Source organism: Choloepus didactylus, chromosome 4 (genome assembly GCF_015220235.1).
Source record: "Choloepus didactylus isolate mChoDid1 chromosome 4, mChoDid1.pri, whole genome shotgun sequence".
NCBI lineage: Eukaryota > Metazoa > Chordata > Mammalia > Pilosa > Megalonychidae > Choloepus > Choloepus didactylus.
The window spans coordinates 114,225,287-114,250,700 of NC_051310.1; the positions used below are offsets into that span (position 1 = coordinate 114,225,287).

Genomic DNA, 25,414 nt, shown 5'->3' on the forward strand with positions numbered 1-25,414 from the left:
CCATCTGGGACCTGAGCCAGAGGGGTGGGGGAAGGAGGGGGGTGAGAAGTGGTTTCAGGCCCCAATGCACCCTCATCAACATTTGAAGAAATGACTGGGATATTGGACCTGTTTGGGTTGAAGAGGAACCAGAGAGACCCAGACATAAAACCCATCCAGGGAGGCAGAGAAGTTGGGGACTTCTCTTCTGAGGTTTGGTTTTTGACAATTGCATATAGGTTTCTTTGAAGTTGATGTTGGGGCCATTTGGGGTTCACCTCTTCAGGAATGTAAAAGGCTGGACACAAGCTAATCCAGGGGGAAGGACTAGACCAAGTTCCTCCTTCACTTTGGAATTCTCCATATCTAAGCCCTCTAATCACAGCTCACCAGATGGGAAGGGACTACAGAAAACTTCCTCATTTTGCAGAAAAGGAAACAGGCCCAGAGAAGGGCCACTTCAGCAAACAGATGCCTCCCACCTGCCTTGAGAGGCCCCAGCTGGGTTCTAGGTCTCACCTATAGCCTGGACCCAGGGCCTCTGTAGCTCCCAGGTAGAAGAGGAGGGTGGGGAAGGGGGACTGGCTTTGAGGATGCCTCTGCCTTGAGAGCTTTCTGCCTGGGAATATCTGGAGACAGGGGCTGCAGGGGGGCTCAGCTGTGCTCTATTGAGAAGTCAGGAATGTAAACTACTGGGGGCAAAGAGCAGAGATGATGCCACCCCCAGAAACCCCAAGTGCTACACCAAAGCCCTGGGGCAGTGAGAACCACGCAAGCACATAGGTTCTGGGTGTGTGCTTCCAGCCCAAGCTCAGAGCCCAAAGGCCTGGCCAACGGCAGTTCCTGACCAAATCCCAACATGCCCAATGGCTCTTCTACAACCCGAGCAGAAGCACACTTCTTGGCAGAACTGGGCTTTGATGCGTTGGGTCAGCCAGGAGGGACCGTGCCTCTGGCCTGGCAGGCTCTAGGGTGCACTTCTCCTGTAGAGAGTTGCCAGCTCCTTCCGTCTCTCCTTCAGCCCTGGTGCTTCCTGGCCCAGTCCCCCCAAATCTCTGATATCCTGCAGGACCTGGGTGGCCTGCCTCAGCTGCTCCACAGCCTGGCTGAGCAACGTCTCAGCGTTCACAGGGGCCGGCTCACTGCTCAGCACCTTGTTCAACAGTTGCTCTGTCTGTTCCGAGGCCACCTTCACCTCCAGCTGGGCCCGATATAGACGTTCCCTGGGCTGTCGGGGATGCTGGGGGCGCTCCCCAAGCAGGTCCCCAAGAGAGGAGCAGCGGGGATGGAACTGAGGCATTGCTGTGGATGTGACTGCATCCTTCTGGGGAATTCCTGGAGTGGCTGTGGCCTGGGAGGGCTCCGCAGGCTCAGGGCTGTCATTCACGCCATTCACTGAGACCTGGGCTGGGCCTGGGGTAGAGGCCTCTGGGGCCACTGGACTCTGAGCTGTCCCAGAAGACTCCATCCCACTCATGGAGGCTTTCAGTTTCTCTGATAAGATCTTGGGTGGGGGTGTAGGGGGCTTCCCACCCTCCTTGGGGGCAGCCTCAGAAGTCTCAGAACAGGGCAACTGGGATGCTTCTATACCCTCAGGGGCAGGAGGCCCCTCGGGGATGGGGTTCTCCCAGCTCACCTTCAGTCTGTCATTCAGGACCTTGTTGGGGTCACTGTCCTCCCCTATTAGAGTCTCTGAGTCCTCCTGGCTCTCGGGGTGGGCCTCAGTGCGGGCCTCAGTGTTTGCTGAGACAGGGGTTGGAGCTTTCTCCCCTGCAGGTGTCTCCTCCCTGTCACCAAGGCTGGTTGTCTTGGGCGCTGGGGAAGGCTTGATGGGAGGCATGGGGGGTCGGAGCATCTCCTGGGGCTGGGCTGCACTGACATCACTGCTGGGGGCAAACACCGGCGGCCCGCTGTCTGGAACATCGAGGTCCAGGCGTAAAATCCCATCAGAAGCTGCGTTGGCCACCTTTGGGGCAGGGGGAGGGGCAGTAAATGGGCATCATCTTGGATAACCACTACTGGGTCAGGTGTGCCCACCTGCAGTGGTTCTCAAACCCTCCCATCCACGCTGCCCAGGCTCCAGTCTGCCACCTTTCACTTGATGAGAAGGGGAAGTGACTCCCCAGTGAGTCCTCTCCTCTCCCTCACCCCTAGAGAATTTCTTATTTTGGAATCACAGCCCAGAAGTCAGAGCCAGGGTGCCTACTCAAAGCCCCAACCTGGCTTCTTCTGGCTGGTGAAAAGAGGTCACTCTTTTTTAGTGACAACTGTACTGGCCTGGCCAGTAGAGGACATGATTCCAGACCTGTTTCTCTCCCCTACCTGGCTGCATGGCCTTAGGAGAACCCCTTCTCTGCAACACACCCACCTGCCACCATGCTCAGGATCCCCACAGCCAACTGGGGACAGGGCTGTAATTCAAACACAGGTCTCCCGAGGCATCTCGAGCTCACTCACTCCTGCTTCCCCTTCCCGGAGACTTCTGCCTGGTCTGCCAGCCCCTCACCCAGCCCTCTGGCCCAGATCTCTCCAGCCCTTGCCGGTCCAGCTGTTCAGCAGCCTGTGCCCACACTCCTCATGTCATCAGATGTGGTCCCAGACACAGCAGCCCTGGACCACAGCTGACAACCAGAGGAGAACAGCTGCACCCAGCAGATGGCTGCCCCCCACCAGGTTCCAGGGACATATGGGGATACCCAGCAGTCCCAGGGGCATGGGGTCTCTCCGGGGGAGCCTCAGAGGCCCTGGGGCAGGCCTGGACATCAGGGTCCTCTTGTACCACACACCACTGATCTGGCCAACACATGCGACCAGTCACTGGGGACCACCAGGGACCCTCCCACCCACTCACTCAGCTCCCTCCCTGAAGTCTCATCTCAGAGGGTCCCTGCCTCCATGGCTGCCCCTCCCCTTACATCTCCTGGATCTCCTCCCCACCCCAACCCCCAGGCCTTCCTTTACTCTCTGGCAACTTCTGTCACTACCTCTGCAGGCTCCTGTCCCTCAGCTGACAAACATGAACAGGCTGCCTCAGCTCAAAAACAAATCCTCCCATGACCTTGGGCCCCTTCCATGCTAAGTGTGGTCCTGACTCCATATTCTCTCCCAGTCCTCTTCCCTCCAGCACCCCTAGCTCTGCACCCCACGACAGCCTTGAGCTGACTCCTTCTCTTCAAAATAAATGCTGCAAATGTCACCCCCTGCCTTTTCCTCAGCCATGCTCTTATAACAGGGGCAGCCAAGCTGGCTAATGACCCATGAGGTTCTGTGTCGTACACTCCAGATGAGCTGCTTGCCTCTCTGGTTTCATCTTCCTTGGCTCCTTCCTGCCTGCTCCTTCCCATCCATCAAATGTAGCATTTGCTGAGGTTCTCTCTTGGCTTCTAAAACCTCTCCTCTACTATCTGCCCACCCCCATAAGCTCCACAACTCTGAAGGAGGGCTCCTCTCTTATCCATCCGCCGTTGCCCATACCTTCTCCCAAATCCCCTGCATCTGGACCTCCATTCTCCCAGTCCCCAGGCTTGGGAGCACCTCTGTAAACCTTCCTTTCTTCTGTCCAATCACCTTCCCCAGCCCCAGAGTCGATCACAAGCCTGGGTGGCTCTCACTTCTCAATGTCTCTCCCATTGGCTACTCCCTATTCACCCTCTCCTGAGCCTGGAGGGCCAGTCTCCCCACACTCTCCTACCTGGCCCCCTGCCTTTCCCTCCCTCAACCCAACCCACCCTACTCAGGGCCTCTAACTGAAAAACACCGTCCCATCCTGTCCCCAGCTCCTGCATTCAAGGCCTCCACCATTTCCTTTCCCCAACCCTGCCTTTCCAGACCAATCTCCCAAACGGTGCCACTCAGCACACCCTGAACTCCCTTACCTCGGGCCTCAGCTCACTTCATTTCTCCACGGGGAATCCCCTCTCACTTTGAATCTGCCAACTGAAACCCTTTCTGTCTTTCAAGGGTCAGGTTAAATGCCACAGTGGCTCCTCACTGGGAACCACTGTGGACCCCTCACGAGGTCATGGTCCCTCCCTGCCCTGACCTTCCAGAACGCACCTCTGCACAAATATTAAGACACAGCTCTACTTGGAGCAGTCTGTGGACAGGTCTATCCTCCACTGGAAGCAGAACTCTGAGGTCTTGGTTTCCCTCTGGCACCAACTCTAGGCCTAAGGCCAGTGTATGGATTCAGCAAATGGAGCAGGCTACGAGGTCCTGGACATCTGCACCTTAAGTATATACAACACAGGTGTATCCACACAGACACGCCCTGTAGACCACCAAGGAACCCCAACTTCAGGCGTCTTCAAGAAAAAGCCTATGTACCACCCCAAGGAGCTGTGGTACCAGGCTCAACTGACCTCCCACCCATCCAAGCTGGGGGCAAGACCTCACCTCCTTCAGGTGGACCCTTGTAGGCGGTCGGCGCCGCTGGCCCCCCCGAACCCGGTCCCGTGTCACATGCTCCAGAGCACAGCTCTTGTCCACCTTTACCTGGAAGGGGAGGGAAACAGGTCAGCTCCCACCAGGTTTTGAGCAGAGTGGGAAACGCCCAGTCATTACCCTGATCCAGAGGCAGGGTCTGCTCCCCACATCCATACTTGACAGCATCAGCATCCCATCTATTGTCCACCTCTTTGAGATGTCTTCCCATCTTTGCTTCTCTCCATGACTCTACACTGCCATGTCTGTCTCTCTGCAGAGCCTTAAGTGCTCCCTCTCTCTGCAGCTGCCCTCTCTGCCTCAGTCTTCCTGCCCAAATATGGGCCCATCAGCCCTTGCCCCACTGCCTGTTATAAAGACATAAGCAGCCCTGAGGCCATTTTTTAGTTTAGCAAGGTAGACGGGGAAGGGAGGAGCAGTAACCATATGCCCAGCCCATGATTGCCTGGTACCTGGCTTCCAGAAAAGGCCTGCCCTGGCCCCAGCCCTCTTCCAGTACTCCTGAGGAAAGAGCAGAGCCTCTACTCTCTTGAGCCTGAGTATCTGGAGGGCAGTTCTTCTCTTGGGGTAAGGTAAAGGTCAGGAGTAGCCAGGAAGACTGAGGGTCGATGGGAAATCTGGGCTCAGCTAGGACTCTTCAGCCCCCAGGTCTGGCTCAAGGTCTCAGACTACCTGCCCATGAAATGGGGAAACTTTCCCCAGGTAGTGAATGGCTGAGCATGACAAAGTCACATACGACATGACATAGGAGCCATGGGCTAGGAGTCAGGGAACCTGGGTATTAAGAGGGGACATGCTTGGGAAGATTTGTTCCCTGTGGGCCTCAGTTTTCTGCAACGTGAGGGGCCACTCCAGGAGGCCCCCAAAGTCTATTTCAGCCCAAATAGCTAGGAGCCCATGACATCATAGACAAACCCTCTTCGGGAGGGTATGGTCTCACTCACAGGACACCCTGCCCTCCCCAAGGCTGACCACAGCCACCACTGTTACAGTCACCACTACCAGCTGGGTAGTCACCGCAGACAGGGAGGCCCAGGGCTGAGTTTACTTCGTGGCCAAGCTGAAAAGTGAACTTTCCGGCTCTTAGCTCATCCCCCAGCCCTTTCTGGCGTGGACCTACCTGCTGTTCCCAGCAGAAGCTGGGCTGGAAAGGATGCAACTGACATAACTGCAACCAGATAAATTCTATCCCACTACTTACTTTGGGAGGCTGTTGTGAGTATTGGAGGTACCAACAGCAGATGACCCAGTGTTTGTGGCAGTGATATAATAGAGGGGTTACCAGCGGTGAGGTGGGGGCAGAGTCCTCTCTCAGATCACACACATGCAGGAAAGGGTGGGAAAGGGGACACAAAGCTGTCCATGGAACGGCATCAAACCTCGTCAAAGGCCTTGTTCTTCCCTCGGTTGATCCCTTCGTTGAGGGCTTTGATCCAGGAGTCCTTCTCCTCCCCACTGGGTGCCTGAAATTTGATGTCACTGACCTGCAGTGGGGAAAATGGCAGACACTTAACAAGGCTCATACTTGGGGTCTGAAGGAAGCTCCCACCCAAATCTCAATGTCTACCCCAGGCAGAGTTGGTCAGCAGCAAACCAAAATGACCCCCAAAAAGTGTCAGACACTGGGGCTTTTGGGAGTGGAGGGTGGGGCTGGGACATGGAGAAGGGACCCTGCCCCAGTATGCAACTGCCACAGGTTTGGATTAGAATAAGCTTTGCCCAGTGAAAGAGCCCAGATCTGGTCCCAGCTCTGTGGGACTCCCGCAGGCCAGCCGCCTGACCTCTGGGCTCCAGTTTCTCCTCTGTAGAGTAGCAGTGGTCCCAGTCTATGCCTATGCAAGGCTGAGTAAAATGACAGACATGACAGGTGTGAGGCGTGTTCACAGGTGAAGGTCCCCTGGAACAAGAGCTACTCCTCCGCTCCACAGAGGGCCTCACACTCAGCCCCAGTCCCAGATGAAAAGTATGCCCAGACTCCTCCTAAAGTCCCAGGGTGGGGAGTGGGTGGGTGGTGTCCCCTTTTTGGCCTTGAATCACAGATCGACTGTAAGGGAGAAAGGGTACTAGGGTCAATTCCAACCCCCTCATCATAAAGGCAAGGAAACTGAGGCTCAGCAGGTGGGATGGGACTCAGCCAAGTTCCGAGACCCCTCCCTGCGAGACCCAAATTCAGACAGGAAATGAGTGGAAAGGAGTGAGGCCACGTAAGCTGAAGGGTGGCTTGTGTGGAGGACGGAGAAGCAGGGCCTCAGAACCATACAGTCCATCTCCTACAGCTGTCTAACCTTGAGCCCCAGTTTCCTGGTTTGTAAAAAGAGAACACCACCATAAGCTGCCTCATGGGGCTCTGAAGATTAAAAAATGATGTGTCTCAAGGGCTAAATGGGGAGCTGGACACAGAGTGGGTGCTCAGTAATAGGAATTATCATCGTTGCCTCTTTCTGTACAGAACAGTCCCAGTTTCCTCGCCTGTAAAAAGGGATAACAGGCTAAGGGAATTAAATATGATTAAAGCCAGGGCCTGGCACATAGTAGGGACTCAGTAAATAGTCACTAAATGAATGAACTGGCCCAAAGTTCCTACTCTTGTCCCACTTGGGGGCCACTGCCCACTCTCTGACCTCAAGATGCCCTAGTTCTTTGTCTGGAGGGTCACCTGCCCATCCATCTCCCGCCCTGGTTTTCCCTAGTGCCTGCCTTCCCGCCACTCTCCTAGTTATGTAACACAGCAGTCCGCCTGGCCCCCTCAGCATCCCCCTTATGTAACTTCCTGCTGGCTGCCACCCCCTCCTTCTCAGACAGGGCCCTGGGTCCCTCCCCACTAGGCACAGCCAAATGCTCATTTGCATGACCAGGGTAAATTTGATCCTGGCAGCAGATTCACAGTTAAGTCAGAAACCCCAGGGCACCTTGGCAACTGCCTTTCAGCCCAGCCACCAGGGCTGCACTAGGCTCAGGGAGGGGCAGCACTGCATGCAGGGTCTGCAAGGTTCCACCCAACCCTGTGATGGGGGTTGCCAAGGAGGGGTCCAGGATCAGCCCTTCAAGAGTTGGTGGGACACCCACCCGGGGCAGGACTTAGCATGCCAGAAAGCATACACCTGAACTAAGCAGCAGATGAAGGAAGAGTGGGGCAGGGGAAAGAACACTGGCCTGGGAGTCAAGAGAGCTGAGCTCTAGTCCCACCAACCTGCAATGTCACCCTGCATGGGTCTTTTCACTACTTGGGGCCTCAATGGGACAAGAACAGAACCTCAGGGACCAACCCAAAATGCAGCCCCTTCCCCAATGGCTCAGCCCGCCTGTGACAGGTGGAAAGGTAGGGAGGGCCTCTGCTCCCTTCTGTTCCCCTATAAGGGAAATGGCCTCAGAGAAGACCTAATGTGTGCTAGCCAAAAGACTCTCATAAGTGAGGGATTACAGTTTAAATAGGATCCACCCCAACCTAAGGAACCCGGTAATAATGGCTGAATGAGCCAGGTATTCCACGAGGATGATCAGAATGGAGACAGTTAGGAAGCAGAAGTGGCTCTTCCTGCCCCATCCCCACAGGTCCCTGGCCCTCCTAGGAGATTAGCTGCTAACTGGACTAGCCACAAAATAGGCCACGTGGGGCAAGGCTCTCATCAAGATGGAAGAGTGAGATGCAGAATAACCAGGAAGAACTGGCAGACTCCCCTCAGTGGGACATGACTCCCAGGGGTGAAAATCTCCCTGGCAACAAGGGACATGACTCCCAGGGATGAGCCTGGACCTGGAATCAAGGGATTGAGAAAATCTTGACCAAAAGGGGGAAGTGAAATGAAACAAAATAAAGTTTCAGTGGCTGAGAAATTTCAAATGGAGTCAAGAGGTCACTCTGGAGGGTATTCTTATGTGGTAAACAGATATCCCTTTTTAGCCTTTAGCGTATGGGAATAGCTAGAAGGAAATACCTGAAGCTGTCGAATTGCAACCCAGGAGCCTTGACTCTTGAAGACGATTGCATAACTGTGTAGCTTACACGGTGTGACTATGTGATTGTGAAACCTTGTGGCTCACACTCCTTTTATCTAGTGTATGGACAGATGAGTAGAAAAATGGGGACAAAAATTAGATGAAAAATAGGGTGGGATGAAGGGGATGACTTGGTTGTTCTTTTTACGTTTATTTTTTATTCTTATTCTTTCTGGTGTAAGGAAAATGTTCAAAAATAGATTGGGGTGATGAATGCTTAACTATATGATGATACGGTGAACAGTTGATTGTACACCATGGATGACTGTATGGTATGCAGGTATATCTCAATAAAACTGAATTTAATTAAAAAAAAAAGAAACTTAGTTCAATAGAAAGAATATGTTTATTTAACATCTGAAATATCAGTTGAAAACAAATAATAAAAATTACTCATTTATTTTGACATTGTTTAAACTTAAAAAAATAGGGTGGGATTGGGGGATGGAATGCTTTGGAAGTTCTTTTTTACTTTTCTTTTTATTCTTATTTTTATTTTTTTGGAGTAAGGAAAATGTTCAAAAATGGATTGTTGTGATGAATATTTAACTATATTATGGTGCTATGAACAGGTGACTGTACACTGTAGATGACTCTATGGTATGTGAATATATTTCAATAAAACTGAATTAAAAAAAAAAAAAAGAACCGACAGAAACATCTTTTTCAAAGCTCCAGAAAACAGTTAAAGGACTTTAGTAACAGGGAGAGTACCAAATCATGAAAAAGTCTTATAATAAAAATATTAGTAGTAATTAAAAAAAAAGGCAGTAGGATCTTGTGGCACCCTGGCTGGCCCCTCCCTCTGGCAGAGTTTTTCTGGTGATGGCCCAAGGGAATTGCCCTGCATCTAAAAGGTGTCTCACAGAGCTCTCCTGCAGAATGCTGTGGATCAGGAATTGCTGACTGTAAAACATACAGTGCAGTACCCAGGCCATGAGGAAACTTTTTGAGGGAAGAGGAGACATTTGTATCAGGGTAAATGGGGGAATTTCTAGGGCCACATGTGCATGCCCAAGAGAAGATGCTTGCGCAGAAAGCATAAGGGAGGCCCCCTATGCTTTGGCCTGGAACTATTGTCTAAAATCACTGTGTAGATAAGCTCTGAAGGAGATACCTCCCACAAGTCAACCTGCAAAGACCAGGAAAGGTGTTTTCTTTTTTTCCTTCTTTTTTTTTGTACCTCCTGGCATTTGAGGGAAGCTCTGCCCTAACACTAGCTGGATATAAGTTTAAGAAACAGATGCCTCAGAGTCAAAATTCCAGATAGCATACTAAAATACAAAAATATCCAGGTTTCAACACAACATTATAAAACATAAAAAGAAATAGGAAGTGATGGCCCAGGCAAAGGAGAAAATTAAAACATTAGAAACCATCAGTGAAGAGGACCAGACCTGGAATATACCAGAAAAAAATGGTCCTAAATATGTTCAAAGGGCTCAAGGAAAACGTAGATAAAGAACTAAAGGAAATCAGGAAAACGACAGATGAACACAAATTGAATATCAAAAGAGGGACGGAAATTATTAAAAGGAACCAAACAGCTAAAGACCACAGTAACAGAAATTAAAAATTTCCTTGAGGGGTTCAACAGCAGATTGGAACTGGTAGAACAAAGAATCAGTTAAGACAACTGAAATCCTCCCCACTGAGGAGCAGAAGGAAGAATGAAGAAAAGTGAAAAGAGCCTGAGGAACCTGTGGGACACCATCAAACACACCAATATATGCATTGTGGGAGTCCCAGAATGAGAAGAAAGAGAGAAGGGAGCAGAGGGAATATTCAAAGAAATAATGGCTGAAAATTTCCCAAATTTAACAAGACAAGAATATATACATCCAAGATACTCAACCAACACCAAACAGGATAAACCCAAATAGACCCAAATGCAACAGAACAGAATCAATCTGTCAAATGCCAAAGATAAAGAGAGAATTCTGAAAGCCGAAAGAGAGAAGCAATGTGTCACATATAAGGGATCCTCAATAATATTACGTGCGGATTTCTCAGTGACTATGGGCACAAGACGGCAGCAGGATGACTTATTGAAAGGGCTGAAAGCAAAAAACTGCCAACCAAGAATTCCATATCTGGCAAAACGATCTTTCAAAAATGAGGGAGGGGTATATAAATTTCCCTGGCAACACAGGACATGACTCCCAGGGATGACACTGGACCTGACATCGTGGGATTGAGAAGGCTTTTTTGATCAAAAGAGGGAAGAGAAATGAAACAAAATAAATTTTCAGTGGCTGAGAGATTTCAAATGGAGTCAAAAGGACATTCTGGACATCCTTTTTTAGTCTTTAGTGTATTGGAATAGCTAGAAGGAAATACCTGAAACTGTTGAACTGCTGAAGACGATTGTATAACTATATGGCTTATATGGTGTGACCATGCGATTGTGAAAACCCTGTGGCTCACACTCCCTTTATCCAGTGTATGGACAGATGGGTAGAAAAATGGGGACAAAAATTAGATGAAAAATAGGGTGGGATGAGGGGGATGACTTGGTTGTTCTTTTTACTTTTATTTTTTATTCTTATTCTTTCTGGTGTAAGGAAAATGTTCAAAAAGTAAATGAATAATGGGGGGGAGGGGTATGGGATGTTTTGGATGTTCTTTTTTACTTATATTTTAATTTTTATTCTTATTTTCTGGAGTGATGAAAATATTAAAAAATTGACTGCTGTGATGAAAGCACAACTATATGATGATACTGTGAACAACGCATTGCACAATTTGGATGATTGTATTGTATGTGAATATATCTCAATAAAATTGCATTAAAAAATGAGGAGGGATTAAGACATTCCCAGATAAAACAAAAGCTGAGAGAATTCATCACCACTAGACCGGCCCTACATGAGATGCTAAAGAGAGTTCTGCAGGTTGAAAGGAAAGGACCTAGACAAAAGGTCAAAGCCACATGAAGCAAAAAGGATCTTTGGTAAGGGTAACGACACGGGTGAATATAAATGCCAGTACTATTGTATTTTTGGTTTGTAACTCCACTTTTTATTTCCTACAGGATCTAAAAGGCAAATGCATAAGCTGTAACCAATAAATCAGTAGTCTTAGACTCATAATACATAAAGGTGGGGAGACGAAGGGGTATAGGAACATAATTTGTTTATACCACTGATGTTAACTTTAAGCCCCATGGTAACTATAAAGAAAATATTAAGAATATGCAAGCTCACAGAGACAGAAATTACAGTACAGGTTGCCAGGGATGCGGGGCAGGGAGAATGGGGAGTTCATGCATAATAGGTGTAGGGTTTCTGTTTGGAGAGACGGGAGAGTTTTAGTAATGGGAGGTGGAGAGGGCACTGCAATACTGTGAATGTGATTAATCCCAGTGAATGGTATGCTTGGGAGGGGTTGGGATGGGAAAGTTCATGATGTATATATGTTCCTACAATTAAAAAGAAGAAGAAGAAGAGCAACTAAAGAGACAATGACAATTAAATGTAGTACATAATCCTGGATAGGATTTAACAAGGGAGGAGGAAAGGCTCAAAGGGACATTATCGGGACATGAAAAAATTGGAATATAGACTCTAAGCTTTATATCAATGTGAATTTCTTGAACTTAAAATGGTATGTAAGTGAATATCTTGTTCTTAGGAAATGTACATGGCAGTATAAGTGTTCATGGTGCATGTTGTATTCAACCTATACTCAGTGTTCAGAAAATGGATTGACAAACAGATACATGATTCATAGATAGAATGATATGGCAACTATGGCAAAATGTTAAAACTGGTGAATCTAGATAACTGGAGTGGGTGAAGGTATGCTGGAGTTCTCTGTATGGGGTCTGTATTTTTTTTGTAACTGTCATGTAAGTTTGAAAGTATTTCAAAATAAAAAGTTAAAAAAAAAAAAAAAAAAAAAAAGGCCTACATGGCCTAGGGAGGGGAAGTGGGAAGGCAAAACAGCAGAGAGGAAAAAAGTGGGAGAGAGACAGAGGAAAGGAGGCAGGGCAGAGGAAAGGGCCAAGCTGTCTGAGACCAGTGGGGCAGCAAGGCCCAGCAGCGGCCACCCCGTTTCCTGGCAGCGTCTGCCTGTGACCTCATGGGCAGGGGCGTGAGGACAGGGAGGCAGGGGGAGAAGGGGCATGTAAGACACTGGAGTCTTTGTTTATTTGATTAAAGGGGGAAAAAAGGCGGCCTCAGGACCAGACAGCGGGGTCATGTGACCTCCTGGCTGGCTGGAGGCCTCACTGAGGATGGGGGGCACCCAGGACAATGGGAGAGGAGAGTGAGAGGATGCAGGGGACATGGTGCATTGGGTCAGGTCCACCATCAGAACTCTGGAGAGCCCACCCTCTGCGTAAGCTCCTGGTGGTGGTGAGGGTTGGGGGCCCTCCAGCTGAAACCAGAGTTTGCTTTCCTCCACCCCCAGCCGGCTCCTCAGCCCTATCTCCCCTATTGATCGATTGATCATCCTGTTCCCAGAATCACCCAGAGCCACCCTGAACTCTTAGCAGGGCTTGGGGGCAGGGGAAGGTGTGGCCTGAAGCAGCTGAGAATGCAGGGCTACAAACAGGCCTCTCTGAAGGTGACAGACCACCCTGGGCTCACCCAGCTGATTCTCAGACCTGGGGAGGGGAGCAGCCCTCAGAACAGCAGGGTAGAGGACAGAGAGGCAAGACCCCCGCCAGCCCACATCTACACTAAGAGACACACGAAGACCTGACAGACCTGTGGCCAGGCGGATGCACGCCTGCATATAAAGAGACACACTGCCTGACACACAGGCAGCAGCTTTCACACACAATTCACTCTGCATCTCTCTCAAACACACCTGCACATGTAGTGTCCACTCACAGGGGAAGCAGGTCTCCAGGACAGGGTAGGGGCCTGGACCTGAAAGACCGAACTGTGGCTCTACTCTCCCTCAAAGAGCCCTAAACAGCAGAAGTCAAGTGAAACCTGAGTCCAGTCCCACGAGCCCTCAGGACATCATAAATCCACCCTCACCCAGAGGCATATCCTTCAATTTCCTACATGAGGGCCAGGAGCGGTGAGAGGATACAGGAGCTCTTGGAGCTCCACAGCCCTCTCCACTGCTGTCTTGGTCGCTTATTTTCCCCACCCACACAGAGAAGGGCAAGGGGTTAATGAGTAAAGCATCACAGTCTCCTTCAGGGCCAAATGCCCAGGGGACCACAGAACTGGGCTCCAGTCCTAAAGCTGACGGTGAAACAGAATGGCCTCCAACAGGCCCAGACACAGACCCTTCTTTCCCCTGCCGGTGTGACTCAGTCCCACTCTGCTGGGCTCCACGTGACATGCCGAGGTTGAGCGGAACATGGCATGGCCCCACTGGCAAGAGATGCCACCCACTCCAGCCTCAGAATCTGAACTCCCTCACAAGATCTGTAAACTACACCATGTATTAACACCCACCCAGGACTGCCAGCCAGACAAATGTGGTGCAAACAGCAAACTTTTCAGCTGTACACACAGCATGTCAGTGACACAGGGAAAGAATCTCACAGGCAAGAGACCTTCCCCAGCTATAGTCAAGAAAGGAAAGTGCAAGACGGGGGAGAGCCAAGGCAGGGGCTGCAGGGCCTCCTAACACTGAGGCCAGGATGGGGGGCACGAGGAGTGGCCCACCCAGGAAGGTCTAGGTTGGAGGGGAGGCCACTCTCTTCCCGCTGCTCCAGCCTGTGTCAGGGTGGCAAAGGCCTGTGGGGTGGGGGCCTTATCCATAGCATCCTGCCCTCAGCCCAGGGGGAGAGGGGAGAGACAAGGGCCCTACCTCCAAACATTATTTTCCAACTGTAGCCTGGGAAGGAGGCCCCAGGGCCTGGAAGGGGGAGAGGGGAGCAGCTCTCTCTCAGCAGAACCCTAAATGCATCTCCTGTCAATGAGGGGCTTGAGAGGTACGAAGACAAAATGAGTAAAAGGTTCAACTGTGGTGACCCCTGGGTTTGAGCCTCAGACATCCTCAATAAGGAACCTGCAGGCTGCATCCAGGGGCCTGGGACCTGACCTTAGAGAGCCTTCCAGAGGTGATGTGCCCAAGCAGACCATGGCCTGGAGGGAGGTCAGACAGCAGTGAGCATCTCCCTACCTTGTTCCCTGGGGATCGCAGCAGGATAAAACGGTGTTTCCGCTTGAGGAGAGCACGAAGGTCTTGGCACTTCTCATAGCTGCCCAGTTCCACTGTCTCCACACACTTCTGCTCATCCTGGGAAGGGAGGCAGAGGGACATGAGTTGGTAAGAGCCAGGCACACCCAGACCATCAGCCACCCAGGCCATGCCCCAGACCCTGATCCCGTTGAGCCAAGGGCATCACTAGGTCAGAGCGGGGACCTGAGGCTGCCAGTCAATCACCTAGATGTGGTGTTTACACCTTGGTGTACAGGTGGTGCTCAGTACATGCTGGTTGGAGGGATTCTCTCAAGGCTCACCATCCAGATGAGAAATGGGGCACATACTCTGGATGTGGGTAGCAGAGATGAGTCAAATGTACCCAAGGCCAAAGGAGGAAACAAGAGGATGCTGGAGAGGCTCAGAAAAAGGGGGCCGGGGGTCCATGCAAACCCAGATGCCAGGCAGTGATTTGTGGAAAAGGCAGACTGGAATGGGGAGCAGGAAGACATGAAGTGGGGGGAAACAGAAAAGGCTTTCCCAGCACAGCCACAGAGGGAAGCATGAACAAGGCATATTTGGGGGCTAGATGCCCTGCCTTCACCACAAGTGGTCCTGAGTTGGCACCCCCTCTTGGCTTCTTCCTCTGCCGAGATCCTGGCATGAGGGAATGGCCCCTCAAGCCAGCGTGCAGGTCAAGTACAATGGAGAGGGCAAGAACACCCTGGCCTGGCATCCTGAAGCCTCATTGTTAACAGAAGTGCCATCCCTGGACACTGGCCAGGCTTTCTGCCCTGCAGCCTCACACTTAAGGTTTTCTCCATGGGATCTATCCTCCAGGAGCCTCTCCAACAAGTTGCCTGAACCAAGATCCTCCTGCGACACTGGTCAGCTGGCTCCCCTTCCAGAGGAGACGAAGTTGAACAACTTCCTGGGTGTAGCACACTCTCACTTGCAGAGTACAAAGCAGAAGAGGGCCCTTCCCAGGGGTACCACACCCAGAAAACTGGCAGACAAGTTAAGGATGCTCTTGCTGGTGGACATCATGCAGAGAGCCAGCAAAAGCATCCACCCAGGGACTGCTAAGGTGCTCTGAAGTTTTTGGCAGAATCCTTGGAAGGATTTTTACTGGCCCTTGTGTTCAGTGGAGGAGCCTGGAAGGGGTGGTAGACTAGGGATTGGAAACAGAGGTGTGGAGACAAAAATGGGGAAAGACATCTGACTGAATCTGGATGGGAGCGACCAGGCCAACTTGGCCACCTGTGCCCTTTTTCTGAGGGGCTGAAGAAAGAATAGATCAGAGGTTAGCCCCCAGGTAAAAACTTGATTGTTTGCAGAGAAAATGCCTCAATTTCCCTCCATGTTAATCCGCATGTTGTAAGAGACCCTGACACTTAGCAAGCACTTTTGCATCCCTGAATCTCCGGAGCCTGACAACACCCTGAAAGCCTAGAGCCCCCATATTTGCCTCAATTTATAGATGAAAAGAACGAGGCTTGGAGGAGAAGTGATGTGCCCTAGGGGCACAGACCCAAATATAAAGGGCAGGGCCAGACTCAAACCCACAACTCAGACTCCTAGGCTAGGGCTCTCTCCACCACTTCACACTCCCCCCAACCGGAGTCAGCAGGCTGGCCTGGGGCCTTATACACAGTCTGCTCTACAGCAGCAAGCTCCAAGTGTGGCTCCTGGACCAGCATCATCATCACCAAAAACTTGTTAGAAATGCAAATTTTTAGGCCCCATCCCTCCTAAATCATAAACCTGGGGGAATGGGCCTGACAGGCTGAATTTAACAACCTTTCAGGTGATTCTGATGCATGCTAAAGTTTAAGAATTATGGCTCTATATATGCCCAGGCAATATCCCAGATGAATTACTTCAAGATCTCTGGGGGTGGAGCTCAGACAGCAGTATTTTTTAAAAGTTCCCCAGATGATTGTACAAGGTGGATAACCTCTGATCTATTCTCTCTTCAGCCCCTCAGAAAAAGGGCACAGGGGGCTAAGTTGGCCTGGTTGCTCCCATCCAGATTCAGTAAGATGTCTTTCCCCATTTTTGTCTCCACACCTCTGTTTCCAATCCCTAGTCTACCCACCCCTTCCAGGCTCCTCCACTGAACACAAGGGCCAGTAAAATCCACCTTCTCCAGGAAGCTCCCCTGTCCCCTAGCCCACGATCCCCTGAGCCCTGGTGCTCTCCCTCCTCTGAAGTTCCCTGTCACTTACTGCTGAGAGCGCACAGACATCTACAAAGCACCCACCAGGAGCAGGCCCCATACTAGGTGCCAAGAACACCTGAGGAGGAAGTGACCCCGGGGAGGCACAGTCCTAAATCCCTGCTTGACTTTGCTCTCTCTCCCCTATGCTGTGGGTCTGCTCTCCTCCCTGTGTTTCCCACAGTGCCCAACAGGGCAGCGCTAAAGAGGGGCATACTTTGGACCAGTTTACTGGGATGAATGTCTGCCCAGAATGAGACCCCAGGAAGCCCTCTCTACCCAGGACTCCAGAGGAAGCTGCCTGGGGAAGGATCCCCAATTCAGAGAGCAGCTCACTCACCCTATGTCCTACTGGCTCAAACACAGTCCTTCCCTGTCTGTGACCAAAAAGTCAGTCTGTCCCCACCACCATCTACGATTTCTCTGCAGCTGTCTGTCCTGGGTCTCCTCTCCACCTGAAATGCTGAATCATCCAGGCCCTTCTGCAGCTCAGAAAAACGGATAAACCAGCAGGCACTGGGTGGGGGCAGCATCTTTGGAATGTCAGCCTCTCTGACAGCAAAGAAAAAGCCAAGAGCTGTTCGCACTCGTCTAGTTCCTTACATTAGAAAGAGGAATTAAGCTAATAAGCATTTCTCAATTCCTACTCCTGAGCCAAGCTCCCCCACCACCAAGTGCTAAGTTCTTGAAATTGCATTTAGGTTTTTAATAGTGATCTTTTTTAAAAAAGCGTGGTTTGGATTTTTTTTGTGTTTGGGGGATGTGAAACCCTTTCTGCCCCCCAGCTGTGGCCAGATGGAGAGAGGTGACCCAGGACAAGTCTGGCAAAGTCTGATGGGCCAACAGCTGGAGGCCTGTCACTCTCTCTTGCAGCAGCTGGGACTGGAGGAAGCTGTGACAACCTCCTTCATTTATAAAAATATCCCCCTGCTGCCACGTTCCCAATTGTGGCTCATCCTAATTTGGTGATAGCAGCAGAACAGAACATCTGGGAACTGTGCTTGTGCACCCTCATCCCCTTGCCCTCCTTGCTAGCTGCTTCTCTGACACCTCACCTCCATGAACCTGGGGATCCGAGGATCAGCAAGGTGCTTCTCAAAGGCAGCTGCTTTACACACTTACTGTTGCCCAACCTTTCTTGGCCTGGGACAATTATGAACTTGCCAAGATACCATAAGGCACCCCAAGAGAGGTTGATGGGGAAGACAGGCAAGGCAGGATCCCTCTTCTGGCCCCAGGCTGGTTCTTTTCCCATACTTCATCTGTCGAAGGCACACAGCGATACCCCATTTTCAGCAGATGGGCCCTCTGACAGCCTCAACCCCAGAACACAGACAACGCCTACAAGTAAGAGCTACCAGAAATAGTCACAAATTCCTATAGTGAATTCGTGTACTTTCCTCCTCAGGTCCTCATACAGAGTTTTACTGACTCTTAATATACAATTTTAATGTCCTTGGTTGTCCAAGCTCCAAGCCTGCTGAAAACTAGAAAGGGCACAAGAGTCTGAGGGGAGAAGAGGTGAGGACTGTTAGAGGCACAAGGACAGCAGAGGTAGCCCCTGGCACCTTGATGTGAAAGGAGAGAGCCAACTGAAAAGTATAGGCTAGCAGTGTGGAACAGTCTGATGAGTGACCCTGAGCCACCAGGGAAAGGTCCAACTAAGGCCAGTACCTTCTGCTGTAGAAGGCAGAGAATATTTGACATATTTTTGAAGCTTTCCACCAAAAATAAGTTTTGGAGTTGACTTACTGATGTCTCTCGGTGGAAAGAACACTAGATTTGGTTCTGGGCCTGTCTCCTCCATTCATTGAGAGATGGTGAATAATCATTTCACCACCCTGAGTCTCAGTGTCCTCTATTGTAAAATGTACCATAATGTCCACTCTCCTGGGACTGTTTTTTGGGCATCAAGTGAGAGGTGTGTAAGAGCTCCATGCAAGTATGAGTGCTAATTATTATTTCTACTACCAAGCTTCAGTTTTCTGGAACATTCATTTATATGGCTCCTTGCCCAGTGACAGGGAGTTATGGTATATGGGTGTACAGATGGGAAGACCTCTCATCCAGGAGCTCTAGACTTGCCCCTGAAGTTATCACCTCCATATCGCAGAGTCCCAGAGAAGGTTAGGCACTCGCCCAAGGTTCCACAGCATGTCAAAAGTAGAGCAGATCTTCCAGCCTCAGTACTGGCCTCCTCTGGCTAGACTGCGCCGTCCCCATTTTGCCCCCTTCCCTGGAACCCCCACCTCAGGCCCAGACAGATCCTTACCTCATTCTCGTAGACCAGCAGCTGGGCCTGGCAGAGGAGCAGGTAGCGGTCTTTCCAGAGACCAAGGAAGCCCCCACTGCTCTTCTTGATCCAGCCAGCTTTGTCTGCTACCCGTGTTGCCCGTGGTCTCTCGCCCCCCTCCTTCACACCCTGCAAGATAGCACCAGGACATGCCATGAGGGCTGCTGCCACAGGGCCACAAGGTCCACAGGCCATGCAAGGGACATGTCCCTGTGCTGGATACCTGCTTACATCTTCCCATTTGAGCTTTCCCACAACCCCCAAGGCAGATATTCTTACTCCAGTTTCAGTAGTAGTAACAGTAATAATAGCAGCAGCAGTAAAAATAATACTATCAGCCACCTTATACTGAGCTACCTTGTTAAGTTTTACATGCATTGTGTCATTTAGCTGTACAACTCCCTCCCCATCCATATGTCGTAGCAAACTTAGGCTTGGAGAGGAGAGATAAGTTGCCCGAAGTCACACAGCTGGTGGGACAGAGCCAGAATTCGAACCAGGTCTCTGTGACCCCACTTTCTTCCCACTCCATTGTTTTGCCTCTCTTGATGTCCAATCATGCATTCATTCAACCAGGCAACAAACATTGTACAGAGCACCTACAACGTCATGGGTGCTGGACTAGGCAGAGATAAATAAAAATAACACAGTCTCTGCCCTCATAGTGCTCACAATGGGTGGATGGGTAGGTGGGGGAAGCTGAGCAGATATAAACACATCAACAAGTGAGAAATGCTATGAAGGAACAAAGACAGGCTGTGAGAAAGGCAGTGGGGGACTTGGCTCAGGTTGGGTGGTCCAGGAAGGCCTCCAAGAGGAGCATCAGAAGGATGGGAGGAATCAGGCATGCAAAACGGTAACCTGTCTCTCTACCCAGCCCTTTCAGAGAACTCACTCTGCAGCCCCCACTTCCTTCCCCAAAGCAGGAGGCTCCTTTGCCCTCATCCCCGCCCTAGCCTGGGACTTCAGGGTAGCCTAGTGAGCACTCCAAGGACTCTGAGCCTTTGAGCCCAGGAAGGTACACGGGTTAAGCTCAGGCCCTTCTTCCAGATGTGGGCAGCCACCCAGGAGCCCTGAGGCTGGCCACTGACATCCTGTGCCTCCTTGATAACCTGCCCGGGCACTGGGAGCCAAGTACATGCTTGCCCACTAGATGGGGTCAGACTCACCTCCGGGTCCCCAGCACCCAGCACTGTTCTTTTACACATAATGGGTGCTCAAGAGGTATCTGTGAAATGAAAATAAAAATACACCCAATTTGCTAACCACTTTGCCTCACTGGTACCCAGAGTAGTGAGTGTGGAGGGGAGGGCACAGGAGAACGGGGCAGGAGGGTGTCAGAATCTACAGGATGTTAGAAGGAAATTAACACTGACTAATTCAGAATACTTTATAATTTACATAAAACTCAAAAAAGGTTATCCTGGTTAAAAAAAGGCACACCTCTTCTCAGGGCTACCCCATGGCCACAGCTGCCTTTGGAAGGGCAAGCTCAGGCAGACATGTGAGAAGCTGTGAGAAGCTGGGCAGGGCATGGCCTCTGCTCTCTGTCAAGGCAAGGAGCCCCTGCCTGGTTCTACCGTGGCCCCCTCCCCTGTCTGAACTGCGGCTCCAATGGTTCGGAGTCTGGGCTTTAAAGCCCAAGTCATGAGGACCACAGGAAAGTCTTTTAACCTAAGTCTCAGTGTCTTCATCTGTGAAATAGAGATATTAACAGTAGAAGTTGCAAGGATTGTAACTCCATGAAGGCAGATTTTTGTTTTGTTTACTGCTGTATCCCCAGCACCAGGAACAGTACCTGGCACACAGCAGGTGCTCAATAAATGTTTGTTGCTGAATAAAGATAAGGCATATAAAGGAGGATCTAGGATACCCTAAACTTAGGTAATAGTAGCCATCCTTACTGTTGCTGTCACTGCCCTCTCTCTGGCCTGCAGGCATCCTTTTCCTGGGCCTGGTTCAAAATTCAAGGCAAGGCCCTTCTGGGCTATAGCTGCTGGGCCTGAGAGCTCCAGGAGCTCCAGGAATGTGGAATGCCCCCTCAGGGCTTCTTCCTAGCTTGCAGATGGCAAGAGAAAGGGGGAAGTGGGATGGTCCCAAATGGCCTTCCCTGAGGGAGGAATGAGGAAGTGGGAGACTTGTCTACAGGACAGTTATGAGACACTCATCCAGGGGGAAGAGGGGATTTCAAGGACCAATGACAGAAAGGGGAAAGCTCTCACATCCTATCCCTGCATCTAACTGCCCCCTCCTCATATTGCTACCCCCACGGGCTGTGTGACTCCCAGGGGACCAACCCCCTCTGTGATCCTCTGCAGCTTGTCAGGGGCCCTGGAAGCTCACAGGTCCAGAGCTGGTAGGGAAAACCTGGGAAATGAGAAATCCCACCCCCACATTCCACACTTACATCCCTACTATCAGTAAAACTGGCTATAGAACTGTTGGCCACCTCCCATGCCTGCCTGGCCTGGATGGGCAGATTCTTGATTTCTCTTAAACAAGGTGGTGGGGGCTGTGGAACATGAAGTTGCTGCCGGGATCGCCTATCTCTGAGCTCCTGGCTTGCCTCCAGTTTTTCAGGGGGCCCACTCAGCACCCTGTGGGATCTCACACCCCACTTTCAAACTCCTTCCACTTGTGACCTCCCCTGCCTGTATTACCCACTGCCTGCCACATGAAACTTCCAATCAGTGGGACGCTCCCAGAAGATAAGCCTAGAACCTTGTACTTCAACCATTACCCTCTCTGGGCCTAGCAGAGCAGTCCCAATGAACACCACAACTGGATTAGCTGGAGAGGCCCAGGGCCTTCAAGGATGTATGGGACCATGGTGGGACTGAGATGGGAAGGCATGTTGGGATGGGGAAAGGGGCAAGGGAGGGGCTGGAGATGGCATGATCCAAAGCCCAGAGAAGGGTTCCCGTCAGGAATCACCCACAGCAGCAGGCACCCTGTGGGAGGCCTGGTTGGAGGTCAGGGTCCTGCTTGCTTGCCACTTTCCACCCAGCACCTCTCCTTGCCCCTCAGATCTCCTCCCACCAGGGGGACTGGCTATGCCTCAGCAGATTTTAATAAGTGGCCCCTCCCCTTGGCAGGGATCACAGGGAAGGTTTTGTCCTGCTCAGCCCAGTTTCTCTGCCTCCTCTCCTCTTACTAAGCAGCTGACCACTGTTCTTCCTGTTTTATCCTCTGTCATCCCCTCCATCTTCACCCAGGCTCCCCTACCGAATGTGAGCAGCTCCTGAGGCACCCCTGGGGCAACAGCGTGGCTACCTTTGCTGCAGTTGGGAGGGGCTCTGGGTCATTTAAAAAAAAAAAAATGTCAGGCCACACTGACCCTGTGTACAGAAGGGAGCAGACAGAAAGCCATAACGCAAGAGACAAAGGCCAGCAGAAGAAACCTCGTTGCCAGTGCTTATGACAACTCTGACCTTTGACTAAATGGAATGATGCTCTGACCAAACTACTAAGAATCCACCATGCCAGAGCCCTGTGATGGGGCAATCACAAAGAGGAGACAGAGGCTCTGTCCAGATGAACTCCCAGTCTGATGAGGAAGATATCTCGTGCCCTGGGGGAACTTCTAGTCTGTTGGAGGCAATACAGACACTGTCCAAGGGAAGTCCCTAGTCTGGGGGGTGGGTGGGCATTCCCTGCTTGAGAGGGCCCCAGTCTGTTAGGAGGAACATAGCACCTACCCTGAGGGACCCCCTAGTCTTAGCTCTCTGGTAAGGTAAGGGCTTGGTGTTAGTTTGGAAAGGTAGGGTTTGGATAGGGTTGTGAGTAGGAGAAGGGACATACTTTGGCCCAAAGGAGAAGGAAAGGTACAAAGGGTGTCTACTCTCTCAATCCCTTCACTACTCTCTCAACCCCTTCACTATAGAATGAGAAAGCCAGGCCCAGAGAGGGCATGGGATGGCCTGATGTCACAAAAACCAGAGCTGGGACAGGAAACTGCCATGATTTTCTAGCTAGACAAGGGCAAGTGGGCAGCCTGTCGTTTCTGTAGAGCCAGAGAAAGGCAGGACTGCAGGAGGGCAGTGGGGCAGAACCCCAGGGCAGAGACAGGAAAGCCAGGAGCCAGGGTTTTCAACATTACTCCAGTGTCAGCAACAATACCCTACATTGATATTTGCCATTTTCAGAGCTTTTGCACACAGATCATCACATTTCTGAATCACCTACACTCCCTTCACTTTACAGATGGGGAAACTGAGGCCCTGAAAATACAGGTGGGCAGATGCCCAGACCCGCATTTCTTCACCAAGCCTCAGCCCACTGAACAGAGGCCACTGAGGCTGGGGGGCTTGGACAGCACCAGGGTGGCTGGGGCACAGAAAAGAAGCTCAAAGTCAAGGAGAGGGTGGCAGGCAGCCATGTGGGAGTGAGGTGAGGAGGCTGTCCTGGGGCTGGGGTTATGGGGCAGAGCAAGTGACTACGATCTAAGACGGATTTCAGAGAAACAAAGATGGGATCTGAGACAAGGGAAGCTCTTAGTAGAAGCGGTGAGAAAGGAGTTAGAGATGCCAAAAGGAGAACGAGGACAAGGGGCCCTGACTCTGTGGGTGAGGCTGGGGTGGTCAGAGGTGGTCCACACTATATGTCGCCCAGCTATGCCAGGAACTTTTGGCATCTGGGAGTCAGTAAGTGGCAATATTAGAGACTCAGGACCAGAGGGAATGAGCAGAGACAAACCATCGACCCAGGAGGCCCCAGGAGAACTTCCCTTAATTAGGGGCCAGAGCAGACCAGGAGATGGAGTAATCCCGACCCACATCCTCTGGGAGCAGGGGAGGGGCCTCAGCCAGAGCTCAGCCCTAGCAGCAGGGGCGTGGGGTGGGGGAAGGCAGCCCCACCCCTGTCAGCATGAAACCACAGCAAATCATAGTGGCCTGACTTTGCTTCTTACTTCTACCCGCTGGGAGAAGGGGCCACAATCAGTCAGGACCCGGGGAGGAGGCCAGGCCCTATATTTTATAGAAGAGGAAACGCAGGCGGAGAGGGGAAGTGACTTATCTACCATCCCACAGAAATACAGGGCCTGGAGGAAACCCTAACATCCAGTCCGGCTGTCTCTGGGCAGTGGCCATCGGAAGTAGGGAGGTGGGCACTGATGGGGTCACTGGCAGCCTCATCCACTCAGGGCTCCCCAGCTGGCCAGGGTTGCCTCAGGAGTGAAGGTTTCACCACCCATCCAGGCAAATACACATCCTTTTCCTTTGGTTTGGGAGGGGCAGAAGCTGGGACCCCCACAGGGGACAAGAAGCAAAATCAGCCCCATCCCCTAGACCCAGCAGGCCCCTCCTTCTAATTTATTAATTCCATAAGCATATTTTAAGTGTTTGCTTAGTGCTGGACCCTTGGATGGTGAGGCTGCTGGGAGAACTGAGTTTGCACACAGAGGGCAGGGGTCATAAAGTGCCTGATCCCACCCCAGACCAAGAGCCCCCTGAGGGCAAGAGGGGGACCCACGGGGGCACTGCTGGTCCAGCTGCCCAGGTCCTCCCGGGAGTTCTCCCTCCCGGGGATGTGGGGAAGGCAGGGGCCGGGATCAGCTCCTGCGCGGGCCTGACTCTGCCTCTAGAGCGTCCTCAGATGGGATGCAGGGCAGGGGGCAGAAAGTAAGTGGAAAGGGGGCTCCATACAGACCATGCGGACTTACACAGGGAAGAAAAACGCAACTTCTCCAGCTTTCCCGCCACGGCCTGATTCCTTCAGAGAGGAACCCCAGAACCCACAGACCCCACCAGCACACACACACCCAAACACACACATAGTCTGTCCCCTCGGGATCCGACCCGGCAGGCACAGGGTCAACGGTAATGCGGTTCGAGTCCAGCTCCCCAGGCCACTTTCAGCGAGTCACCAAACCCGTCGGACCCTCAGTCTCCCCGTTAGTCCAATGGGGACAATAACCACAACGACCCCCAGGGCTGTTGAGAGAAGTCCAAGAGATAATGATGGAGGACGCGGTCTCTGAAATGCCCGGCGCGGATCCCTAACCCCCGGCCCTGCCGCACCTGCCGGGGCTCTGCTTGGGGCGGGGTGGGGGGTCCTTAGACCTGCGGGAGAGGAGCGGGCAGGGCCGAGGGCCTGAGCCCGGAACACGAACGGCCGTGAGGGGCTGCAAGACCCCAGCCCAGCCCCCTCCGCCTGGCCCGGCCCTCACCTCCTCCTCCATGGCGGGTCCGCTGAGGTACCGCCGCTCACTCCCCGCGCGGCGCGGGCTCCGCCACCTCCATCCACGCCCGGCCGGGCGGCGGCTCCCTGCGCTCTGTCCCGCCAGCTGCCCGGGGCCCAAGAAACTTCGGGGGGCCGGGGCCGGGGGCGGGGAGAGGCTTCCGGGGGCCGGCGGGCGGGGCCGGGGGAGG

General features: G+C 51.8%; 1 protein-coding gene across 2 annotated transcripts; it reads right to left on the reverse strand.

Moving 5' to 3' along the window:
- PLEKHO2 (pleckstrin homology domain containing O2) lies at window positions 1–25,414 on the reverse strand. Of its 2 annotated transcripts, XM_037833710.1 has the most exons (6): window positions 25,213–25,413; window positions 19,023–19,172; window positions 14,512–14,628; window positions 5,802–5,906; window positions 4,375–4,473; window positions 1–1,945 (listed from the first exon to the last, which is right to left on the reverse strand). In XM_037833710.1, the coding sequence occupies exons 1-6, from the start codon at window positions 25,222–25,224 to the stop codon at window positions 947–949; spliced, it is 1,482 nt and encodes a 493-aa protein (XP_037689638.1). In that variant the 5' UTR covers window positions 25,225–25,413; the 3' UTR covers window positions 1–946. The 2 variants fall into 2 exon arrangements, with proteins under 2 accessions (XP_037689638.1, XP_037689639.1); XM_037833711.1 differs by lacking the exon at window positions 4,375–4,473 and having other exon boundaries at window positions 25,213–25,414.

Coding starts and splice junctions, on each gene's coding strand:
- PLEKHO2 (XM_037833710.1), bottom strand. Junction 5,907..14,511: donor TGCGATCCCCAGGGAACAAG/GTAGGGAGATGC, acceptor TCCCCACTGCAG/GTCAGTGACATCAAATTTCA. Junction 4,474..5,801: donor AGAACAAGGCCTTTGACGAG/GTTTGATGCCGT, acceptor CTCCCCTTCCAG/GTAAAGGTGGACAAGAGCTG.